This window comes from Thermobia domestica, chromosome 9, assembly GCF_964235325.1.
Source record: "Thermobia domestica chromosome 9, izTheDome1.hap1.1, whole genome shotgun sequence".
Classification (NCBI taxonomy): Eukaryota; Metazoa; Arthropoda; class Insecta; order Zygentoma; family Lepismatidae; genus Thermobia; species Thermobia domestica.
This window is the reverse complement of record NC_137462.1, coordinates 234,442,617-234,466,373: the sequence shown is the minus strand read 5'-3', so window position 1 is coordinate 234,466,373 and position 23,757 is coordinate 234,442,617. Positions and strand designations below refer to the sequence as shown.

The 23,757-nt window shown below is 35.8% G+C and overlaps 1 protein-coding gene across 1 annotated transcript in view; it reads left to right on the top strand.

Moving 5' to 3' along the window:
- Positions 1 to 23,757, top strand: part of LOC145660616 (pickpocket protein 28-like) — a 151,376-nt gene that overhangs the window by 66,702 nt on the left and 60,917 nt on the right. Inside the window, exon 7 of the mRNA XM_081725891.1 lies at positions 21,724 to 21,922. Coding sequence (XP_081582017.1) covers positions 21,724 to 21,922 — 199 coding nt within the window. The remainder of the gene's footprint in view (positions 1 to 21,723; positions 21,923 to 23,757) is intronic.

Sequence of the window (23,757 nt, the reverse complement as noted above, 5' to 3'; positions counted from 1 at the left end):
TAGCCATTGCTTTCAGTTTATGCTGTTATATAGCTTCTTTTATCATCCTCTTTTCTTGAAAAAAAAATTGTCTCCAATAAAGTATGAAAAATATATATAGACAGAAACAGACATCTTAGTATCAAACGTGATTTATCGTGATGAAATAAACAAGTTTCCCGTTATTAAAAAAGAACACTATAGAAAATCATTGAATTTGGTCTTTAGGATTTTAGCACGCTATATATATTCTTTATAAGACTATACTTTATAAGGCAAGATGTGCGATCATACCCACAAATTTAGCTAGTGGATGAAAGATGTTTTCGGCACAAATATTTTACAGGTCTAGGTGCATGAAACACCAATACGCCATGGTCTTGACCTTCGTTTATTTCACATTATTATCCGACATATCATAGCAGGTTAAAAGCAGCATCAATCGGCAAGAAAAACTGCAAGTTGTGGTCTTAGTCTGTTTTTGATGCTCCGGACTCGATCGCCTAGCACGCCCGTCTATACCTTCACTCATACGTCTATCATTCAGTGCAGGCACATATGCAGCTTTACTTTTCGGAGGGGGTCCGACACGAAAGCTCGTAAGCACGTAATTCTAATGTTTCAAAAATATCAATAATAATAATAATAATAATAATAATAATAATAATAATAATAATAATAATAATAATAATAATAATAATAATAATAATAATGCAACAGTTCTGTATTTCTCTTAAACATTTCTTACTTTTCATTTATGAACCGGTCAAACTGCATTCTAACACAAACGAAATCAAAAAAATATTTTCTAGAGACATGTAAGGAAAACTGTCTGCTACGTATATCACATAACAAAAATAGCAAATGGCAATGAGTGTATCGTTCTAATACAGTAATGTTATAAACATAACGGAAACGAAATTGTAATCCCATTTAAAAGTGTTCTTTAATTCCACCTGGTATCAATGGCATTACGGTATATTCTTACAAGTAACACTTCCCAAGTGTAACACTCCGATTTTGATAAAATTGGACAGGCAGATAGGTACACATAAAATAAACGAATACATGTTTTTTTTTATTTTCTGCGGAAAAACGGTTTTAGGAGGCAAAAGCCCTCACCCAAAATTTTGAAACTTAACGCCCGAAAGACAAAAAAAAGTGGACCAAAGTGAACGAGATTGTGCACAGATATGGCAGACGTAAAATGAAGGAATACGTGTTTTGTATTTTCCTGGAAAAACGGTTAGGTGGAGCACAGACCCCTCCAAACCTTTGATCATGAAATATCAAAAGTGCTAGTAACAATATGTCTAATGTGTGTAAAGGACGAAGAATTCCAGCGACACTTTGTGTATGGACAATACGCAAAAACTAAACGAATACCTGTTTTATTTTTATTTTCTGCGGAAAAATGGTTTTAAGGGACAAAAGCCCCCATCCAAAATTTTGAAAGTTGACACCCGAAAGGCAAGATGAAGCGAACCGAAATGAATGAAATTGTGCAAAGATATTGCAGACGAAAAATGAGGGAATACGGGTTCCGTATTTTCCTGAAAAAAAAAAAAAAAACGTTTGGGTGGGACACAGACCCCTACAAAACTTTGATCGTGAAATATTAAAAGTGCTAATAATAGTATGTCTGAAGTGCTTAAAGGAAATGAAGAATTTGAACGACACATTGTGTGGGAACAATACGCAAAAAACAAACGAATACGGGTTTATTTTCTGCGAAAAAATGGTTTTAGGGGGCAGAATTCCCCACCCAAAATTTTGAAATCGTGCATAGATATTCTAGACGTAAATTGAGGTAATTGTGTTTCGTATTTTCCTGGAAAAAAAGCGGTTGAGTGGGGAACGGACCTTCTAAGCTGTTGATTACGAAATATTAAAAGTGCAAATAAGTATACGTCAGAAGTTCCTAAAGAGTATGGAGAATTGCAACGAAACTTCGTATAGGGACAATTTGCAAAACAATAAATGAAATGCGTTTTAATTTGTACGACAAAACAGTGTTGGGGCCTAGAGCCCCTAAAAAAAAAGAAAAAAAGAAAGTAAATATTACCGTAAAAGTGCAGGAAGGAATGGACCGAAGCAAATGAAAATGTGTGTAGATATTGTATAGACTGTATGTAAAATAAGGACTTTCGTGTTTTTAAGATGTCCCTATCAATTTTGGCACATCAACAACAAACAGGAAATTAATCGGGACGTGTTTTTGTTTATGCGGAAAAACATTATAAGGGTTAAAGTTGCCTCGTGATATACTACAAAATACGCTAACTGTTTGTGCTTGTTGTTGATCTGCAAATTTGAAGAAATCTGATGGAGACGCTTGTGAAACACGAGAAGCTTTATTTTTCATATCCAATATCTACAGACAATTTCATTCGCTTTGGTCCTCTCCTTCCGACACTCAACGCCTCGGTCCACTCAACAGTTTTTTTTTTCTTTTTAGGAAAATACGAAGAACGTATTCCCTCATCTTACCTCTACAACATTTGTGAAAAATTTCATTCAGTTCGGTCCATTTCTTCTTGCCTTTCTTGCGTCCAATTTCAAAATTCTGGGTGGGACCTTTTGCCCCCTAAAACCGTTTTTTTCGCAGGAAATAAAAAAGCCGTATCTGTTTATTTTTTGCTTATTGTACTAACACAAAGTTTTGTTCCAATTCTTCGTGTAAATTTAGGCACTTCTGACATACTGTTATTAGCACTTTTTGATATTTCACGATCAAAGGTTTGAAGGGGTCTGTGCCCCACCTAACGGTTTTTTCCAGAAAAATACAAAACACGTATTTCCTAATTTTATGTCCGCAGCATCTGTTCACAACTTCGTTCACTTTGGTCCACTTGTTTTTGCCTTTCGGGCGTCAACGTTCAAAATTTTGGGTGAGGGCTTTTGCCCCCTAAAACCGTTTTTCAGCAAAAAATAAAGAAGCACTTATTTGGTTATTTTATGTGTAGTATCCACCTGCCAAATTTTATCAAAATCGGAGTGTTACACTTGGGAAGTGTTACTTGTTAGAATTATAACAACAACGCATTGTCCAGAGTTTGGACACTGACTCAAAGTAATCTGACATAAAAGAACCTCAAAAGGGAAAAAGTAGGTTTATTAAAAAGTGCTTGAGGTTTGGTAAGGGACAGCTTCCAGGACCTCACGCTGGATACGTCACTGAGTCAATGCATTTTATTTGTTTCTTGCAAAACATGATAATTAGATGCGTAATATGTAAAATTATATCATAGTTTGACTTTTAATAGGTCTTTCCTTAATACATCCATATTATCCGGCGTTCTGCGTGCCTGTTTCATGTCGGATAAGCGAAACTCTACTGTATTTTCAAAGATAGCATATATACAGGGGCTAGAGGTCTGCACAGGCCGGAATTTTTAGAACGGACCCGGCCCGTCCCCTTTAATTTATAATCTATAGGCATTAGCGGATTAAGGGCGGAGCCAATGGAGCCCAGGCTTCGGGGCCCCAAGCTCAGGGGGACCTTTAAAATCCTTCTGTTTAATACGAAAATATACTAATCAACTTATTATATTATAGGCTTCAGACCGATGCTATTTTTTTTCCCGCTCGTTACGCTCGCGGTATCGCTAGATTTAAGTCTTTCTATCACCAGCATTTACCTGTTAATAATGAATGCAATTATTTAATTGCTAATAAGAATTTAACTAAACTAATTATTCTAAACTTGGAGCACATTCAAATATTACAGCATAGTTCTCGGTAGTTCCATAAGCCTATGAGGCTGTGGAAGGCAGAAAAGAAAATTTATGCACTGGAACTATTCTTAACATAGGGCCCCCTTAAAACAGTCGGTTCTAGGTCCCCAAAAGCCTTAATCTGCCCCTGTCTATAAGCAATATTTCACGAAACGCTGGTATTTTTTAACAAATGTGTTCGTCATCAAGTTTTCATAAAGTAGTCCCTTTCTCCTTTAAGTAATTTCAGAGCCCACGGTGTTTCATGGTAGAGCGTTCAGCTCTGGTGCATGGAGTCCTTGGTTCGATCTATGCTCGCGACAAGTGAACCTTGTGCTGGACAAACACTGTGCGTGGGTTTTCTCGAGGTTCTCTCGTTTTATCCCACTTTCTTCACTCGATCATTTCATTCATTTCTTATCATCACTGTCTCCTTTAGCCTATCCGGCATAATCGTGGGACGTAAAACTTAAAGATTTCATTTCAAATCATTTCAATCAAAAAACAGTTGCAGGAAGTATGTAATTTCGAATAAAACAAACTACTATATACAATTCTGGGTATATTATTCTTTTATGAAATTCTCGCGAACCTTATTTCTAAATCGAAGGGTAAGAAGACTAAATTCACTCTCTTATTATTATAGATCCATTTCAATTGAAGCAGTTGGAATAGTTGGAAAAAAATAAAAAAAATAAAAAAAAACATACCCTATATTCCAGTGTGCTACAATCGGTATAACGCGGCACATTGGTGTGTTCAGCAAAGTGAACTGTGTGACGCAAACTTTTTCCTATTATTTGCAAGAATATTTGTCGAGCTTCTGTTATTTATTATTATTATTATTATTATTATTATTATTATTATTATTATTATTATTATTATTATTATCAACGATTCTTCCATGGATCAGCTGTCTGTATACGGTGAAGCAACCGCAAGTATCACATTGAGAGAATGAGTATAATTATTTACTTTAATAGTAATACAAAATCTATTTACTTGTATATTCTACGTCACATCTCTTGGACGAATAACTGCATTCGTCTAGAAAGCTAGGATTAACAACAAAGGGATCCGAAGTTGTCACCACACACCGCCCCAAATCGTGACTGGCACAAGTTCCCTTCTACGCCTTAGCACAATAAGGGCTGTTGCGTTCAGGGAGAGAGAGAAACAACTTAATCAACGTAATAAGAAATGTATAATAATAAGAATTAATAATAATAATAATAATAATAATAATAATAATAATAATAATAATAATAATAATAATAATAATAATAATAATAAACAGAAAACGATACGATCACTTACATAATTTATAAATATAAGTTAACATTTAATAAGCATATAACTGCAATGGAATTAAGTTGTTTCTCTCTCTCCCTGAACGCAACAGCCCTTATTGTGCTAAGGCGTAGAAGGGAACTTGTGGCAGTCACGATTTGGGGCGGTGTGTATAAGATAGAGTTATCAACTTAGTCTCTTTTGTTTAATGCTTTATGTCATTTCTGTAAGAAACTTTAAAATAAGTTAAATATTACTTTCCATCAGTGAATAAAAACATAATATTTTCTCTAAGTGTACGTATTTCTAATACAACTTAGTTTAAAAATTTGGAATCTATACATTAAATAGGAAATAAATATATCCAAGACTCCAAAAGTGCATTACCACCTGCAATTCTACATTCCCTGCAATAGCAGGAAACCCAAAAGCTTGGCTGTTGTGTTGGTTCAGAATTCGAAAGGCGTTGGACCAAACCTCAATTCCTTTCAAATATATCAGTGTGGCAAACTGCAAAAAAGAGAATAAAATAATTGTTAAGAATGACGGTTTTATTATTGTGAGGGAAATGGATGACAGAAAAAAAAACTTACAAAATGATCTTACTTAAGAAGTCAAAACAAAGTGAATGGTACGAAATGGATATCAGAGCAAAGCAGTTTCTTTCCTTTTTCCACAAAAAAAAAAAAAAAAAAAAAAAAAATCGGAAATAAGTAAATAGGTTACAACATATAAAGGTTTAATATAAGCGCCTTACAGCACAGAAAATGGAAAGAGAGACAAACACAGACTAAGGGACACCATTAGCGTAGTAGATTTACGGGCCCCCATGCAAGATAAACAGATGGGACCCTATTTGTAAACCCATTGTATTATTATTATTATTATTATTATTATTATTATTAGTAGTAGTAGTAGTAGTAGTAGTAGTAGTAGTATTGAAAACTCGTTTCCTTTCCCAATCTCTGTTTCTACCTAGAAGCATGTCTGCATATAGCGGTCTGTGTGCAGTTTTTGTCAATGAGCGGACTCCATGGCCAAATGGGATGGAAATCACCGATAGAGAGGAACAAAAACACTTCTTTATGATAAATTCCAGGTCAAAGTTCAGAGCACTTGTTTTGACAAATCCTTTTTCCTTTCTCTGTTTCTCGGGAAGACAAGTTTTTCAATCTAAGAAATTACGGTATATAATATTGCAAATTTGCAACTGGATTTATTTACATTGCTGTTTGTGGTAATAAATAAATTATCATTGGAAGACGTTATTGTAGAAATTAAGTTTTGTTTCGTCACCCATCGCAGATCTTAGGGGCCCGTTATACCTCGCCTTACCCAAGATCGATATCGAAAATTTAGGATATGGATATATCGATGTTGATATATTTGCAATTTGGAATGTTGATATGTGTCAATATTGATATCGACGATATTGATATATCGACATATCGCACAGGTCAGGATTCGAAAACTATATCGTGAATACATAATCAAAATCTAAATATGTTCTATAATAACGTATCCAACGTTGAGGGGCAAGGGGGTGAAATCGAACAAACATTTTACGCCAAAAAGATTCGTTAAAATAAAAGTATTTTTACTTCCCCGTTAATAGAAGATAATTACTGTAATTTATATTTTATCTCTGTTTCTGATTGTCATCAGAAATCAGAAATAGTACACATATTTACATACTATAGCAATATACTTTGTAATTCTAAGCAAATGAAAGGATGAAATTGTTGTCATAAAGTGAAATGTTCTACAAAGTAACCATAATTCATTGTCTTTATTTCTGTCAGTAATTTTGATACAAATTCAGAACTACAAGATAAATAAAAATAGAAACGAGATTTAATTACTTTTTTCTCTCATGCTAAAAGACGTCTGCATTTTGCTGAGATTGTCATTTTTTAATCTATACGTCCCTTGTCTCGGGCTAATTCTGGCTACCGGGGTTTCGAGGTAATCAGTACCGGAAAGTGTGACGTTTGCTAACTTTCACTTCCTCACAGTTTGTTAAAAGATATTTTATAATTCATGTTGTTATATCTTCGTTATAAATAGATTTTTGATTGACTATATTCATGGTGAATTAGGAACTTTTACACTCCGCATAAAAAAGCAACGGCTAACACCTTGCAGCTAGGCCATCTGATATATACCTTCTTATCCCATAATCGTGTCTGGTAGAAAGACCCCACTCTCTCTCCTATATTAAAATCAGCAACAACATGAGGACAATTCTAATTTTAAAATGTACATGTATTAGTGTCAATAAAGTGAAAGATTAAAAATGATATGAAACGAGATTCGTAGTTTGATGTAAAGGGAAACAAACATATCTCAATGAAAAATTAAAACCAATAGATACTTGTTAGAGTGACGGAAGTAACACAGAGAGAAAGAAAAGGAGATAGAGGAAGAGAAAGAAAAGGGAGCGCAGATAAAAATATTGGATTTAAACGTAGTAAGAAAAGAACCTAACATTATAAAGTATCGTCTCCAGAAACCCAACAGTAATATAGAAATAACGTTTTTGTTATTTTTGTCAGAGCTATTCAAATAAATACGTAGAGGGTGCTTGAAAAATTCTGTAAGTCATTTTCAAAATTAATATCAAACTTGATCAAATTAAGTACTCAATTTGCATTGAAACTGAAAAGTTCCGAGACACATCCAGGATCATGACAATAGTTAAACACAAATCCTGTCTTTCCACGTGGTTCGGTTGCAAATTCGGTAGGGTTCATTAAACGTACAGATCTGAAATAATTATTATAAACCAAGTAGGTGGCGTAGGTCATGCCTTCCAATCCAGACTATTTATGCTACCTAGACAAAAAAGAGAAAGAAAATATAGAAAGAATGCAAAAAGAAAAACTGAATGAGTCTTCTTTTACTGCTAAATTTCTACCAGAAAGGGACTACATTAAAAGTCGAAATTTTATCATAATGAAAAGTTATCAGTGTCTAAAAGGAAAATTGGATATTGATTTGTGACAGGCGTAGCAAATCTTGCATATTTCACATTTCGTACATGGATGAAAATACTGAAGGATATAGGATGGAAGCGACTTATGTGTAAAATTAATATAAATAATTTTATATATAATAAATAATATAAAAGTAATAAAAATAATATAATTAATAAATAATCTCTCTTGAAATTACCCAAAAGGAGCTATTTTTTTTAATGATTTATGAACATTTGTCTTTTGCGAATATCCACTCTTGATTCCACGTTATGCGGATATAACGTTGTAATTAGCAATGATTGGATGAACACACTAGAGCTGAAACGGGTCATCGCAGTGAAACGGTGATTGGATTGAGACTCGGTAACCCAGAAAGAAAATAAACTTTGTGATTTTCCTTTACTTAGATTGTGTATTTGTTTGTGTGCGTGAAAGAGAGAGGAGAAAGATGCAAGACATGATAAGGAAACGCCAAAAAAAATCGATAGAGAGAGAGAAAGGGAGACGGATATAAATATGAAAACTACTTATCACTTTGTATGATGGAAACTGCACACACTGTTTATTTGCATTCTCGCCTTGTAAATTCTTCAACCAACGATGGTAGTGATGGTTTTATGAGAAGAAAATATAGTACCTGAGGAGAATTCAAGGTATTCAGTTTGGAATTCCAGGACGGTACAAATACACCCATGGTTACTCTACCCCAAACATATTTAACAAAAGGTATAGTTTTTCTTTCCATCAACTATTAAATGAAAAGTGGATACTAGAGACCAATTAAGAGTTTCGGATTGTTCTAGTAGCCCCCGTAGTTATAATTTGCCCTTTCTCAACCAACATTTGTAAATCGTCTCTATCATGATACAGGTGTTCGCTTCCACATTCTTGCGGGTTGTTAGTTCAGTATCAGAAGTCACATTATCATTCTTCACGATCACTTTGTTAAAAACAAAACACCTTAAGCTCGGCCAGGATTCGAACCTACGAATTCAATCTATACTACTCGTGAGTAAATTACGTTAACTCTACACTACGCAGCCACCTGAAAGCATAACTCAAATGTTATTAATTTAAGTTATGCTCTTTGGAACGAACCGACTTCTTTCTGTAAGAGTATTTACACCAACGTTCGAGCCAAATTCATTCATTCGAGAACCTGTAGTCAAATTAGTGCCCACTAATAAACGAAATAACATACAATCTAGGCAAAATACAGAAATGATAACATACTATGCATTAATTACGACGTGCAAATCCAAACTACATGCCGTAAACTTCGCCAACACGTAGTGGTCCAGTTCCTGGTAAATATCGAACGTCGGTATAGTGACGCGTCGATTGATTGCCTCTAGCGTCCTACTGGTGACAGGGTTTTGTCGAGTCGAAAGAGATATCTAGAGTCGGGATATTAAAGTTAACACCGCGTAGCAGCGAAGACTTCATTTTGGTCCGCATTCCTTCGATTCGTCGTGGAGAATCGCGAAGGGGCCAACAAGAACTATCACCAAACATATGTATGCGGCTATTATTATATACTAGCTGAATATACCCATTCCTTGCATGGGGCAGTATTTGGAATTCAGGGACTGTGGGAGCATAACCATTCATTTGAGAGACAGCGAAAATATGGATTTTACACTATCAGTCACTTTGCTCTTTTTACATGTGTCGGTATCCTCTCCCCGTTAGCCCCGACCGGCACACGATGGTAGGTAAATTTGCAAGCCATCACTAATGGAAGTGTCACCATTGATCTCAGCGACCGCGAATTTTTGGATATGGCACTTAGTATCGGTCATTTTGGATTACATATACCTGTCCGGCCCGCAGCCAATTAGGGTGAATTTGGAAGTTAATGCGATCGGAGTTTCGCCATTGATTTCAGCGACCGCGGAAAGTATGAATTCGAGAGTAATATATTTCATTTTATACTACTTTTACATGTAACGGTAAACGTTTCCCCTGAGACCCCCCTGGTTCGAATTTTAAGAAAAGTATTTATACTTTGCGTTGCCTGGACAAGATATCCGTTTTCAAAATTTAGTAACTCTTGTTCAATTTGTGTGGTCAGGCCGGTCCCGGTGAACGCCTGCCTCCCCTGAGACACCCCTGGGTCGAAATTTTTTTAAAAAAATGTCTTCTTCTTGATCTGGAGTCTCGACCAAAGTACCTGTGACTAAATTTTGGTAATTGTCGATGTAGTCGTCTGGTCCCCAGGCCGCACACAGATAGACAAACACACCAAACAATCTATTTATATTATTTATATTAGATTACTTTTTCCTGACGAATTGTCCCCGAAGTTAACTCCAGAGGTCAAGGCTAACCCTGCCTTTACATCATGAATTGATAAATCTTGAGATGAGTACGTATAATTGTTTGAAATTAGATGGTAACTGTCACTGATCATTTGAAAGTGAATATGGGAGAAGCGTGATATAAATAGACGCTCGTCACTTTGTTGTAAAATTACATGGCGAGGAGATTATATCTGATCCCAAACGTTTATCGTCGAATATATACAGTTAAAGGAGAACTCTGATGCCGCATTCAAAAGATCTAACCGATTTATATATCTAAAAACGATTATTTCTTCATTGTCTCGGTAGCCAAGTTATTCTTGCGAATCGTGTATGTGTCTTCCGCACTGGACGTAAACAAATTAAAATGAAGGTTAAACAAAATATTCCTTCATTTATTACATTGTATAGTTTGCGCCTCTTTTGCAGTTGTTCAGATCAAATCCAAACTTGCGCGTTGTGCAATTCCTAGGACCATTTTGCTAAAGAATGCCCCCAAAACAACGTCCGCCCTTCAAAGTTCACCCGTTAGTTCTCCTATGTTCCTATCAATGAAGGAAGTTCGTATTACTGACCCGGATGTTATTGCCCCTCTGGAAACTAATGCAGTACCTCAGTCTCCTTCTGAGTACCAGGCTCAAGAAATTCTCCAGGAAGGACTACTACCTCAGGTAGCTGATCAACAGTCAGTAAAGGATTTACAAGTGGATTCTAGTGCTCCCATGGACGACGACAATCAATCTGTCGCGCAATTGATATCAGACTCGAGCTCCACCCTTTACAGGAATGTGCAATCACTCACCAGTGATTCCGCCAGCGAATCTGATCTCGGTGCCCGTGTATATGAAAAACGTAAACTTTCCAAATTAAAGGCAACTGTTACTGGAGTTTCAATAACTTCTAAAGGACGTCGTTCTTCAGATGTTACACAAGTTTCAGGTGCACGAACACGGGCCACCTTGTAAAAGTTGAAAGCTGGCACCCCGTTGGGAATGACTTATAATTATCTGCCTTGTATTATTGTGGTATCATTTTCAGCCTTTAATGCAGTGTTTACCACTTCGTTTCACTTTCTTTTTGTTTATGTATAGTTTTGGTTTTGGCACCATTTACCTAAATGGATTTACTTCTGTTAAACAAGAAACGTTAAGAGATTTCATTTACAAAGCAGATATTGATGTGTAGTTCGCTCAAAGGTGTAAGCTCCCTCGTAGCTAAGCGGCTAGCGTACTCGCCTTTCGCGTGGGAGACGCGGATACTATTCCCGGCAGGAGCTCATGTGGTTGTTATTGCACGTTAATCAGTAGGTCCACGTCTCACATAGCCTCCCAGATGAAAGGAACGCTAAACTAAAATCAGCTTAACTCGCTCAAGAAGTGGCCATTCCAGAATGTGATTATCTTTCCAACCATACATTCTGTATTCTCTTATTATCTATCGTAGTGATCTAGCTTTTAAGACAGTTGATGATCACCCAAATAAACTAATCTCTATTGGTATGCTTGAAGGCATCAATTTATGTAATGTTTATGCCCGGTTTGGTTCTCATAACAAGAGAGAGCGCCAAGATTTCTTCAACACTATTTTGCTCAGGCTCTATTTAATGGCACTCACCCTTGTATATTAGGTGGAGATTATAATTCAGTTTTACATCCTATCGTCCAGACTCCGAACTTTAACTTTTCTCCTGAGCTCCAGCGCAAAGTAGACACATATGATTTAGTGAATGTGTGGCGTCATTTTCGGCCCTCTAACCAGGTGTCTCATTTCATACTTCAAAATCATCTATTCGCTTGAACCGTTTTTACATAATCCACTCACGTGTTGCACAAGTACGCGATATTAAGCTCGAACCTGTTTGTTTTATAAACCACTATTCTCTAATTATGTGAATAACCCTTCCAGTATCCATTTTTTTTTGAGAAGTAGTCCCCTTTGATATTTTAAGACCTCTGTACTTATGGACGGAACCCTGAGTACCAACATTTAATTCGAGAGGAATGGCGGATCATATTTCAGTTAATATCACTCTATCAGGGCAAACTTATGTATATTTGGGACAAGCGAGTTAAACCGAGATTTCCCTCCATAAGTTAACAATATTGTATTCAACGGAACCAGGCATGCAATATCAATACAACTATTATTATAGTCTTCTCAAAGAATACATGCCAGAACAATTGCACGGCCGTCCGGTTGAGCCTCAAATTCAAGAAATCAAAACACATTTATTGTCATTGCATAAACAATGCATGCGCGGTTTTTTCTGTTAGAAGCAAACTTGTCCTGGCCGATGACATGGTACAAACTAACATTGTACAAATTTAAAAAGAACGACTCAGAGACAAACAAAAGTTAATTTCTTCTATTAAGGGCAAGGATGTCCGAATTTACGAAGGTTTACGAAGGTTTCCCCAATTTATTTAGCATTATAAACAGTTGTACGCAAAACCTATTGTAAATAATGAAGATTAATCTCTTTTGGACTTTATTCCTCTAAACCTAAATGTAAATGCTCAAGAGCATCTCAACAGTCCCTTTACACTTGATGAAGTCGAGAGATCAATTCAATTAGGGAAACGAGGTAAATCTACTGGTATTGACTCTTTACCATTAGATTTTTATATTACTTTCATTGATATTCTTACCCCATTTCTTGCGGATCTCTTCAATGAATATCGAGATACTTGTACCTTAGGAGAATATCTTTCCACGAGAAGTACTGTATTAATCCCTAAACTGCTTAACTCTAACTTCATCGACAATTATCGTTCTATCAGACTTTTATGTTCGAACTTAAAAATTTTAACACGATGTCTAGCGCTTTGTATCAAGCACTATGCGGGAGAGTTATGAAGTCCCTGTCAATGTGGACATAGGCAACAATCTTTAATTTATGAGACCTTAGCTAACATAAGAGATTTTATAGCCTATCATGAATCTGCCTGTTCTACGCGCATTACTATTTTATCTACAGATTTCTCGAAAGCTTTCGATGTGGTATCACACGGGTACCTTCTTAAAGTTTTACACAAATTTGGTGACAATGGTGATTTTCTGTCCATGCTCCAAGGAGTATATCATAACAGGACAACTATACTAAAAATCAGTGGCGGTCTCAGTTCTGTCATTCCTTTCTGTACTAGTATTCTTCAAGGTGATAGCATTCCCAGCCTTTCATTTAGTTACTCGATTCCACCTCTCATATACGCGGCACAAACCAGACTAACTGACATACAAGTTTATAAAGCTTCCATTTCTGTCGCAAATTATGTTGATGATGTTCATTTCTTTGTCAATAGCATTTCTACCTTAGAAAATATTCAGCACCTTCTACACAGGTATCAAGAAATTTCTGGAGCGATTTTATATAAAGACAAAACATAACTATGTATACACTCCGAATACCGGACTAGATACAGTTCGTACTATACGATTGCTGACACAGTTAAAATCCTAGGTATTGAATGGTAGAATAACACTAAACAAACCATTAACTACAATTCTAACATAATTGCGAACAAAATACGTGGTCTTCTAATACAGCATAAGACTCGCAACATGAACCTGATCTGTAGGAATTTATTTCTTAAACAAAAGTCACGAGTCTTTTGTGGTATTTCTGCCAGGTTTATCCTCAGGTTTCTCCACAAACACATATACATTTCTCAACAGTCCCTTTGTTCTTTCTGTGGCAACACAAGCTGTTACAAATTGCACGTGATCAACTTGTGCTTTTACCAGCGCAGGGTGGCGTAGCTTATATAAACATTGCCCTTCAGGCGAAATCACTACTGCTGAAAACAAGCATTGAATTGTTTACGAACGATAAGATCAGTGTGTCGTCCTTTGTTCTATCTGCATGTTGAGGTTGCATTGACCTTGAAGCTCCGATTCTTATTTTTCCTTGGGGACTCTAATTCCAACACTTGTGTGAGCCCGTCTTAGATATCGCTTATGCATTAATTGAACGAGCATAAATTGAGATACTGGCTGTCATAGGCCTGTAGTGACATTATCTAAGAAAACAAGATGTCGTCACGCCTAACGTTCAATTGAAAGAACCACAACTTCATTGGAATTATATTTGGCGAAATAATAATGCTCCCTTTGCACTACCCAGCAAAAATCTCTTTGCTATTTTATCGTTAACAATAAATACGAAACGCGAGACAGACTATATCAGCTCGATAATGTATGTTGTAATCTGTGTGACTACTGTTATAATATAGATACTCTTGAGCATCGATTACAATATTGTACAGAGATTCAACGTATATGGAAGAAATTTATTACACTCATAAGTAAGACTTGTCATTCTTCTCCATCTCATATTACTGCTACTGATGTTCTGATATATCCAGATTTTAACTATTTTCCTAAAGCAAAAAATAACAGCGTACTCTGGCTCGCTGCATATACGCTTCTTTATCTGCTCACCACATATCGGAAATATCACATTGATGTGTATTTGTCTTATTTACGGTACCATTTGCAGAAAATGAATGTCCAGTATAAACAGCATTTTGCAAATTATTTTGTTGTCTCAGCTCCATAACAATTGTGTAAACTTTTCGGATATGTTAACAGTTTTGTAATTCAACTGATCATGTATTGCTTTTTCAACTGCCAATGTACATGTGATAGAACTGTCAATAAAAATGTTTTTTTTAAAGTTGAAAGAACACTGGCCTAGTAATAAAAGGATTGTTGGTTTGCGCCCACCCCAGGATGCCTTTTTTTTACTTTTTAAAAGTGCTTTTTAGATTCACCTTAATGTAAACAAATTACGCACTTAGGCGATTTAACATATTTTGGGGAGTAATTTTTGGTGTTCTTTGGTGTTTCATCGCATCTCTGCCGCTGGTGGTATAATTTTCAAGACGGAAGGTGGTTCATGGCCGGTCACTGCGGGACCGCCAGTTTTGGCGAAATGTCGTTAATTGTCTATCGGTGGTCCACCGACGCTTACGGCATGGGGAAAGTACACTTATAATAATAATAATAATAATAATAATAATAATAATAATAATAATAATAATAATAATATTTTTTCTGCTTGCATGTGTAGTTTTCATTTCGACTAATAATAATACCAACATGCGGAGTCAATCTAACGAACGTTCTTTGAATATTAGGCAGCTCTTTCATGTAGGCTTCCATTTCCCGAAAATCCACCCAGGTTGTTTTTATCCACCATAAAGTCTGTATGATATAAGATGGGATCGATCTTATGTATACATAAAAGACGAAACCAATACTACACATGTTATTGTCGAATAACTCAAGCTTGTATGCAGCGTTACAAAATATTTACATGGTCGCATTTATTTGGATACATTTTTAAAATAAAGAAAATAACAATATGTAAAGACAAAAGCAATTACCAGTACTAACCATTATCAATAATAATTACTACGGAAGACTAAAACGAATAACTGAGCTATTTACGACGGGACTTACACTTAAACTACAGGGTATGTTAAGAACCACTCTGTTCTATGATCCCCAACGGACTTGAACCTATGTCCACGCTCACAAGACGTAAGTAAATATTTTGTAACGCTGCACACAAGCTTGAGTTATTCGACAATAACATGTGTAGTATTGGTTTCGTCTTTTATGTATACATAAGATCGATCCCATCTTATACAGACTTTATGGTGGAGAAAAACAACCTGGGTGGATTTTCTGGAAACGGAAGCGGAACGGAAACGGAAATGGAAGAACTAACTAGTATTCAAAGAACGTTCGTTAGATTGACTCCGCATGTTGATATTATTATTAGTCGAAATGAAAACTACACAGGCAAGCAGAAAATTTCTTATTATAATTTTTATATTTATTATTATTATTATTATTATTATTATTATTATTATTATTATTATTATTATTATTATTATTATAAGCGTACTTTCCCCGTGCCGTAAGTGCGGTGGACCACCGATGGACAACTAGCGACATTTCACCAACATTGGAGGCCTCGCAGAGACGACACACCGTGGACCAACTTTCGTTTTGAAAAATACACCACCAGCGGCAGAGATGAGATGAGACGCCAATTAACCATAAAAATTACTCCCCAAAATATGTTAAATCGCCTAAATGTGTAATTTGTTTAGGTTAAAGCGAGTCTAAAAGCACTTTTAAAAATGAAAAGAGCATACTGGACCACCAAACCTTTGATTACCACGCGAGTGCTCTTTCAACTTGGCCACCAAGGCGATGAAGAAAACGTCGTTTGTAGAGGGATAGATCGTTGAAGTCTTGAGTTTGGCTAATAAGAGTGCTCCTTTAACTGTGTATATTCGACGATAAACGTTTGAGATCAGATAAAAACTGCTCGCAATGTAATTTTACAACAAAATGACGCGCGTCTATTTACTTTATTTTATGGTTCTCCCATATTCACCTTCAAATAATCAGTGACAGTTGCCATCCCAATTCAAACATTATACGCACTCATCTCCAGATTTTTCACTTCTTGGTGTAAAGGAAGGGTTACTCCTGACCTCTGAAGCTAACTTTAGGAACAATTTGTTAGGAAAACATAATCTTATATAAATAAAATAAGAGTTTGTTTCGTGTGTTTTTCTGTCTGTGTGCGGCCGGGGGACGAGACGACTAGACAGATAGTTACCAAAAGTTGGTCATAGGTACCTTGTTCCAGGCCCCAGATCAACACTAAACGTTTGTTTTTAAATTTAGAGGTGTCTCAGGCTAGGCAGGTGTTTATCGGGACCATCCTGGGAACCAAACAAGTTGACAGAGAGTTATCAAATTTTGGACACGGATACCTTGGTTCAATTCCCAGACCAAGGTGAATGATTTCTATGAAAATCTGAACCAGGGGTCTCTCGCAGGGAAAGTTTACCGGTACCAGACAAGTTGAACAAGTGTTACCAATTTTCGGTCACGGATTCCTTGGTCCAGGCCCCAGACCAACGCAAACTCTTTTGTTAAAATTCGAAACTGAGGGTTCTCAAGGGGACGTTTATCGGGACATGTAAAGGCAGTAGAAAATGACAGATATTACTCTCGAATTCATAGTTTTCGCGGTCGCTGAAATCAATGTTGAAACTCCGATCGCACTAACTTCCAAATTCATGCTATTTGGCTGCGGGCCGGACAGGTAAAAGTAATCCAAAATGACCGATAGTAAGTGTCATATCCATAAATTCTCGGTCACTGATATCAATGGTTACACTTTCATTAGCGATGACTTGCAAATTCACCTAGAATTGTATGCCAGTCTGGAGGCAACAGGATAGGATACCAAGACATGTAAAAAGAGTGTCAAAACGACTGATATTAGTGTCAAATGCATACTTTTCGCGGTCGCTCAAATGAATGGTGATACTCCAACTGTCGCCGACTTCCAAATACTGCCCCGTGCGAAGAATGGGTATATTCTGCTAATATATAATAATAGCCGCATGCATATGATTGGTGATAGTTGTTGTTGACCCCTTCGCGATTCTCCGCGACGAATCGAAGGAATGTGGACCAAAACGAAGTCTTTGCTGCTACGCGGTGATAGCTTCAATACCCCGACAGTAAATATCTCTTTCACTCGGCAAAACCCTGTCACCAGTGGTACACAAGTGGCAATCCTTCGACCCGTCGCTATAACTACGTTCGACATTTACCAGGAAGTGGGCCACTAAGTGTTTGCGAAGTTTATTGCATGTAGTTTGAACTTGCACGTCGTAATTACTGCATAGTATGTTATCATTTCTGTATTTTTCCTGGATTGTATGTTATTTGGTATATTAGTGGGCACAAAGTTGTCTCCAGGTCCTCCAATGAATTACTTTGGCTCTCACTTTGTTGTAAATAACCTTAAAGAAAGAAGCAGGTTCGTTCCAAAGAGCAGAGCTGAAATTAGTAACATTTGAGGTATGCTTTCAGGTGGCTGCGTAGGGTATGGGTAATGTAATCGAAGGTGCTTTTTTAATAAAGTGATCGTGAAGAGTGGAAATGTGACTTCTGATACTAAACGAGCAATCGGTGAGAATGTGGGAGCAAACAGCTGCATCATGATAGAGACGATTTATTTATGTTTGTTGGCAGAGGGCAAATAATAATTATCGGGCTACTAGGAAAACCCGAAACATTTAATTGGTCTGTAGTATCCACTTTTCATGTTATTGTTCTTAGAAAGAAACACTATACATTTTGTTAAATATGTTTCGGGTAGAGTAACCATTGGTGTATGGGTACGGTCTTAGACTTGCAAACCTAAAAATCTCTCATCGAATCCACATCATGTACCATGTTTTTTTCCTTTCCAAACATTCTGTACCAACGTTGGTTGGAAAAATTAGAACTCGAGAATCCGAATAAACAGTGCGTGCTGTTTCCATCATACAAAGTAATGATAAATAATTTTCATCTTTATATTCGTCTCCCTTTCTCTCTCTCACTATGCATCTATCTTGACGTTTCCTTATTCATGTCTTGGACCTTTCTCTGTCACACACAAATACACAATAAATGTAATGTAAATACACAAAGTCTCTTTGTTTCTGTGTGTTACTGAGTCTCAATCGAATCACCGTTTCACTGCGATGACCGCTTTCAGCTCTAGCGTGTTCATTCTATCATTGCGAACTGAACGTTATATCCGCAATAGGTGGAATCAAGAGCGGATATTCGGAACACACAAATGTCTGGAAATCACTAGAACATGGCTCGTTTCGGGTTATTTTAAGAGAGATTTTATTTATATCAATTTTTCACAAAATTCCTTTCCATCCTATAATTCTTCAATTTGTTTTATCCACGTATGAAATGCGAAATATGCAAGATTTACTACGTCTATAGGGAACCTACATCCAAATTTCCTTCTAACATTTATAAGTTTTCAATATGAAACAATTTCGACTTTTAGTGTACGCTCTTTCTGATAACACTTTAACAGTAAAATAGCACTCATTCGTTTTTTCTTTGTCTTCTTTCTATATTTTTGTTCAGTTTGCATTAATAGTCTAGAATGGACGGTATGACCTACGCTACCTCTTTGGTTTATTATAATATATTTTAGATCTGTACGTTTAATGAACATTGCCGAATTTGCAACCAAAGTACGTGGAAAGACAGGATTTGTGTTTAACTTTTGTCATGATCCTAGATGTGTCTCGGAACATTTCAGTTTCAATGGAAATTGAGAACTTAATTTGATCAACAAGTTTGGTATTAATTTCGAAAATAGCTTAATGAATTTTTCAACCATCCTCTACGTATTTATTTGAATAGTTCTGACAAGAATAACAAAAACGTTATTTCTATATTACTGTTGAATTTCTGGAGAAGATACTTTATAATGTTAGGTTCTTTTCTTACTATGGTTAAATCCAATATTTTTATCTGTGCTCCCTTTTCCTTTTCTTCATCTCCTGTCTTTCTCTCTGTGTTACTTCCGTAACTCTAACAAGTATCTACTGGTTTCAATTTTTCATTGAGATATGTCTATGTTTCTCTAGATCAACTAATGAATCTCGTTTCATGTCATTTTCAATCTTTCACTTTATTGACACTAATACATGTACATTTTAAAATAAGAATTGTCCTCGCGTTGTTGCTGAATTTAATGTGGGAGAGAGGAAATGGAGAGAGAGATAGCGGGGTCTTTCTATCAAAAATGATTATGGGATAAGGAGTTATATATTATATGGCCTAGCTGCAAGGTGTTAGCTGTCGCTTTTTTATGCGGAGTTTAAAATTTCAGTAATTCACCATGAATATATTTAATCAGAAGTGTATTTATAACGAAGGTATAACAACATGGATTGTGAAGTCTCTTTTAACAAACTGTGAAGAAGTGAAAGTTAGCAAACTTTACACTTCCCGGTACTGATTACCTCGAAACCCCGGTAGCCAGAATTAGCCCGGGATAGGGGACGTATATATTTAAAAAATGACAATCTCAGCAAAATGCAGACGTCTTTTAATGCGATAGAAGAAAGGAATTAAATCTTTCTTTTCTAGTTGTATTAATGTTGTAGTTCTGGGTTTGTGTTAAGATTACTGACAGAAATAAGGACAATGAATTATGATTACTTTGTAGAACATTGCACTTCATTGTCACAAGAATTTCATCTTCCGGTGTGTGTACTGTTTGTAGATTTGAGGGCCTCCCCTTGGCTGAGGTGTGTGTACAATCAGAAACAGAGGTAAAAGATAAATCACAGTAATAATTTTCTATTAAGGGAGAACTATAACAATTTTCATTATAACAATGTTTTTTCGCTTAAACCTTTTGTTTGGTTCATCCCCTTGCTCCTCAAAGTTGGATAGGGAATTACATAACATATTTAGATTTTGATTATTCATTCCAGATATAGTTCTCGGATGTAGATTGTACGGTATGTCGATACATCGATATCATTAATATCAATATTGACACATATCAACATTCGATATCGGAAATATATCAACATCGATATATCCATATCCTAAATTTTCGATACCGATCTTGTGTGTAAGGCGAGGAATAGGGAGCACATAAGACTTGCGATGTGTGACGAACCAAAACTTAATTTTTACAATAATGTCTTTCAATGACAATCGATTTATTACCACAAATAGCAATGTAATAGGTTCCCTTGTAAATTTGCAATACTATATACTGCAATTTCTTACGCGCCAAAACTTCTCTCTTCCCGAAAAGTAAAGAAAGAAGAAAGAACCTGTCAAAAACTAGTGCTTCGAACTTTGACTTTTCATTTATCATAAAAAAGTGTTTTCGTTCCTCTCTATCGGAGATTTCCATTCCATTTGGCCATTGAGACCGCTCATTGACAAAAACTGCACACAGGCCGCTATACGCAGACATGATTCTAGGCAGAAACAGAGATTGGGAAAGGAAATGAGTTTTCAATAATGAGAAGAAGAAGAAGAAGAAGAAGAAAAAGAAGAAGAAGAAGAAGAAGAATATAATAGTTGGGTTTACAAGTAGGTTCACGTCTGTTTATCTTGCATGAGAGGCCCTCAAATCTACTACACTAATGGTGTTCCTTAGTTTTTGTTTATCTCTCCTTCCGTTTCTCGTGCTGTTAGGCATTATATTAAACCTTTACATTATGTAACCTATTTTATTATTTCTGAGTATTTTGAAAAAAGGAAAAAAACGTTTTCCTCTGATGTCTATTTTTTCATCTTGTTTCGAATGATTAAGTAAGATATTTTTTTTAACTTTCTGCGTCATCATTTTCCTCACAATAATAAAACATTTTTGCAGTTTACCACTCCAATATATTTGTAATAGAATTGAGGTTTGGTCCAACGACTTTCGAATTCTCAACCAACACAAGAAACAAGCTTTTGAGTTGCCTACTATTTCAGGAAAAGGAGGTAATTGTAGGTGGTAATGCACTTTTTGAGTCGTGTATTCATTTCTAATAAGTACGTAATAATATTTAAGACCTATTATAATGTTAGATCTTTCCTTTTCAGTGTAACATACCAATATGAAGAAGAACTACCACGATTAGATAATTGGAGCCTAGAAGGTGGATACACAAACAAAGAAGTATCTGTCAAGAATTATTTCAGACAATATTACCCCAAACATATGGGATCAGCTGGCATTTACATTGCTGTCCCTGAAGGAATAGACGAGATAGTTTGTATGGAACACAACCCGAAGCATCAGGTGTGATACCTTATCTATTCATTTGTGTATATACGCATTATTATTATCGTTAACTATCCCAAAGTAGTTAGGAGTTAGCACCCTTTACGAAACGCCAAATAAATTTACTGATAATTAAACTCTCTTCGTGATTAAGTTTTATTGAATAGAGATTTTTGATAGAAATGTGAAAATTTCTATATGCCTATCAGTATATTTACATTTGTAACCTCGACTGACCTGTGCACTTTTGTATATATAAAGCCTCGACTGACCTCTATTAACTCCCTAATTATGTTAGTCAAACATGTTAAATTATGTTATTCGACTTACCAAAATATATATGGCTTACTACGAAGAAATTCTCTATCCAAGTCCAAGTCACACGGCGTGAGACCAGGAGATCTTTTCTTTCCTTTCTCGTGAAATATGGTCAGACAGGCAACGTTTCCGAAGATCGTTGTCAGACAATTTACTAGCATTATTTGGACACAAGCAAGTGAGTATATGTTCTTCTAGATCCCAACAAACAGTACACAAAATATTTTGCAAAATAGTTGAATGAAAGTTTATATTTGCTCTGCTGGAAATTACAATTTATCTATTTGAATGCTATATCATACAATAGTTTAATTTTTGATTGATGCTACATATTTTTTTAAATAGGGTTCTCTTGTACAGAGCAGCATGAGCGTTTATGTTCACTGTAAAACTCTGCCCATAGTCTACCCAACCACCCAAACATTTTCGTGACTCGTAATCACGCCAGGATAACCTCGGAGTCCTCCCGCGGACACTTCTTAAGGAGCAACAAATGCATAGACCTCGTGACTACAAACCACAAATCTAGCAGCAGATAGAGTAATAGAATGAGGTTCTCCTAATTTATCTTTTCTTCTTACATAATCAATTTAAAAATAGAGAAAGAGAAGTGGAAATGATGAATACAAAATAATAAGAAACGTGAGAAATACAAAAATAAATAAAATGAATTTATATATTGACAAATGACCAATATGCTTCAAAGAGGACAGCAATATGTTGTTTATGAAAAATATGTAATAAGTAAGATAATCAACAATGCACAGAAAATTCATTACACATACTGAGTATTATAATACACTTTTTATATAGATAAACATACTCGGAGAAAGATGAAAATTTCTTTTAAAAATTCGAACATAAGTGAAAGGAGGGTTTACTTCTGTATTGTTTTTTTTTCTAACACTGATAACCTGCTCCTATATGATTAGTCATGAAAGGTCGAATGGAATATATAGAAAACTAGCTCTTACATGTCCGCGATGTGTTCACAACTGCAAAATAATTTGATATGTTGAATACCCATTTCTTGCGTATTCAAAATCTTACAAAATGTAAGATGTTACAATTTGTGTTTCTTACAAAATGTTTTAGTTTCTTTCAACGATTTTGTTACTCATGTATAAGAGAGTGTTTCTGTTTATCTCATGTGCACTCTGCATTATATATTATGCACACAACACGATGTACTGTCTTGAACATGTTCTAAACCATAGAGGTTCATCTTAAAATGTAGGCACTTATCGTGCTTCAACCCAACAACTTTTGTTGGCTTCTTGAAGTGTTTTGTGGACGTTGGGTTGCATTTACCTACGTGGTTCAGACACTAGCAAATATAATGGATTTGACTAAATGTCGTCATAACTGGACGAAGATACTTGTGTACCGGGAAGTTGTGCAAAATTGTAGACAAAAATACAAGCAGGTTGAGATAGGTACACCTAGAGAAATGATCGGTTGGGTGTTTGGATATGTCCATAATCGGTACTGAAATGTTAGCAATAAAAGAGCTACCTGATGCAGGACACGAAACG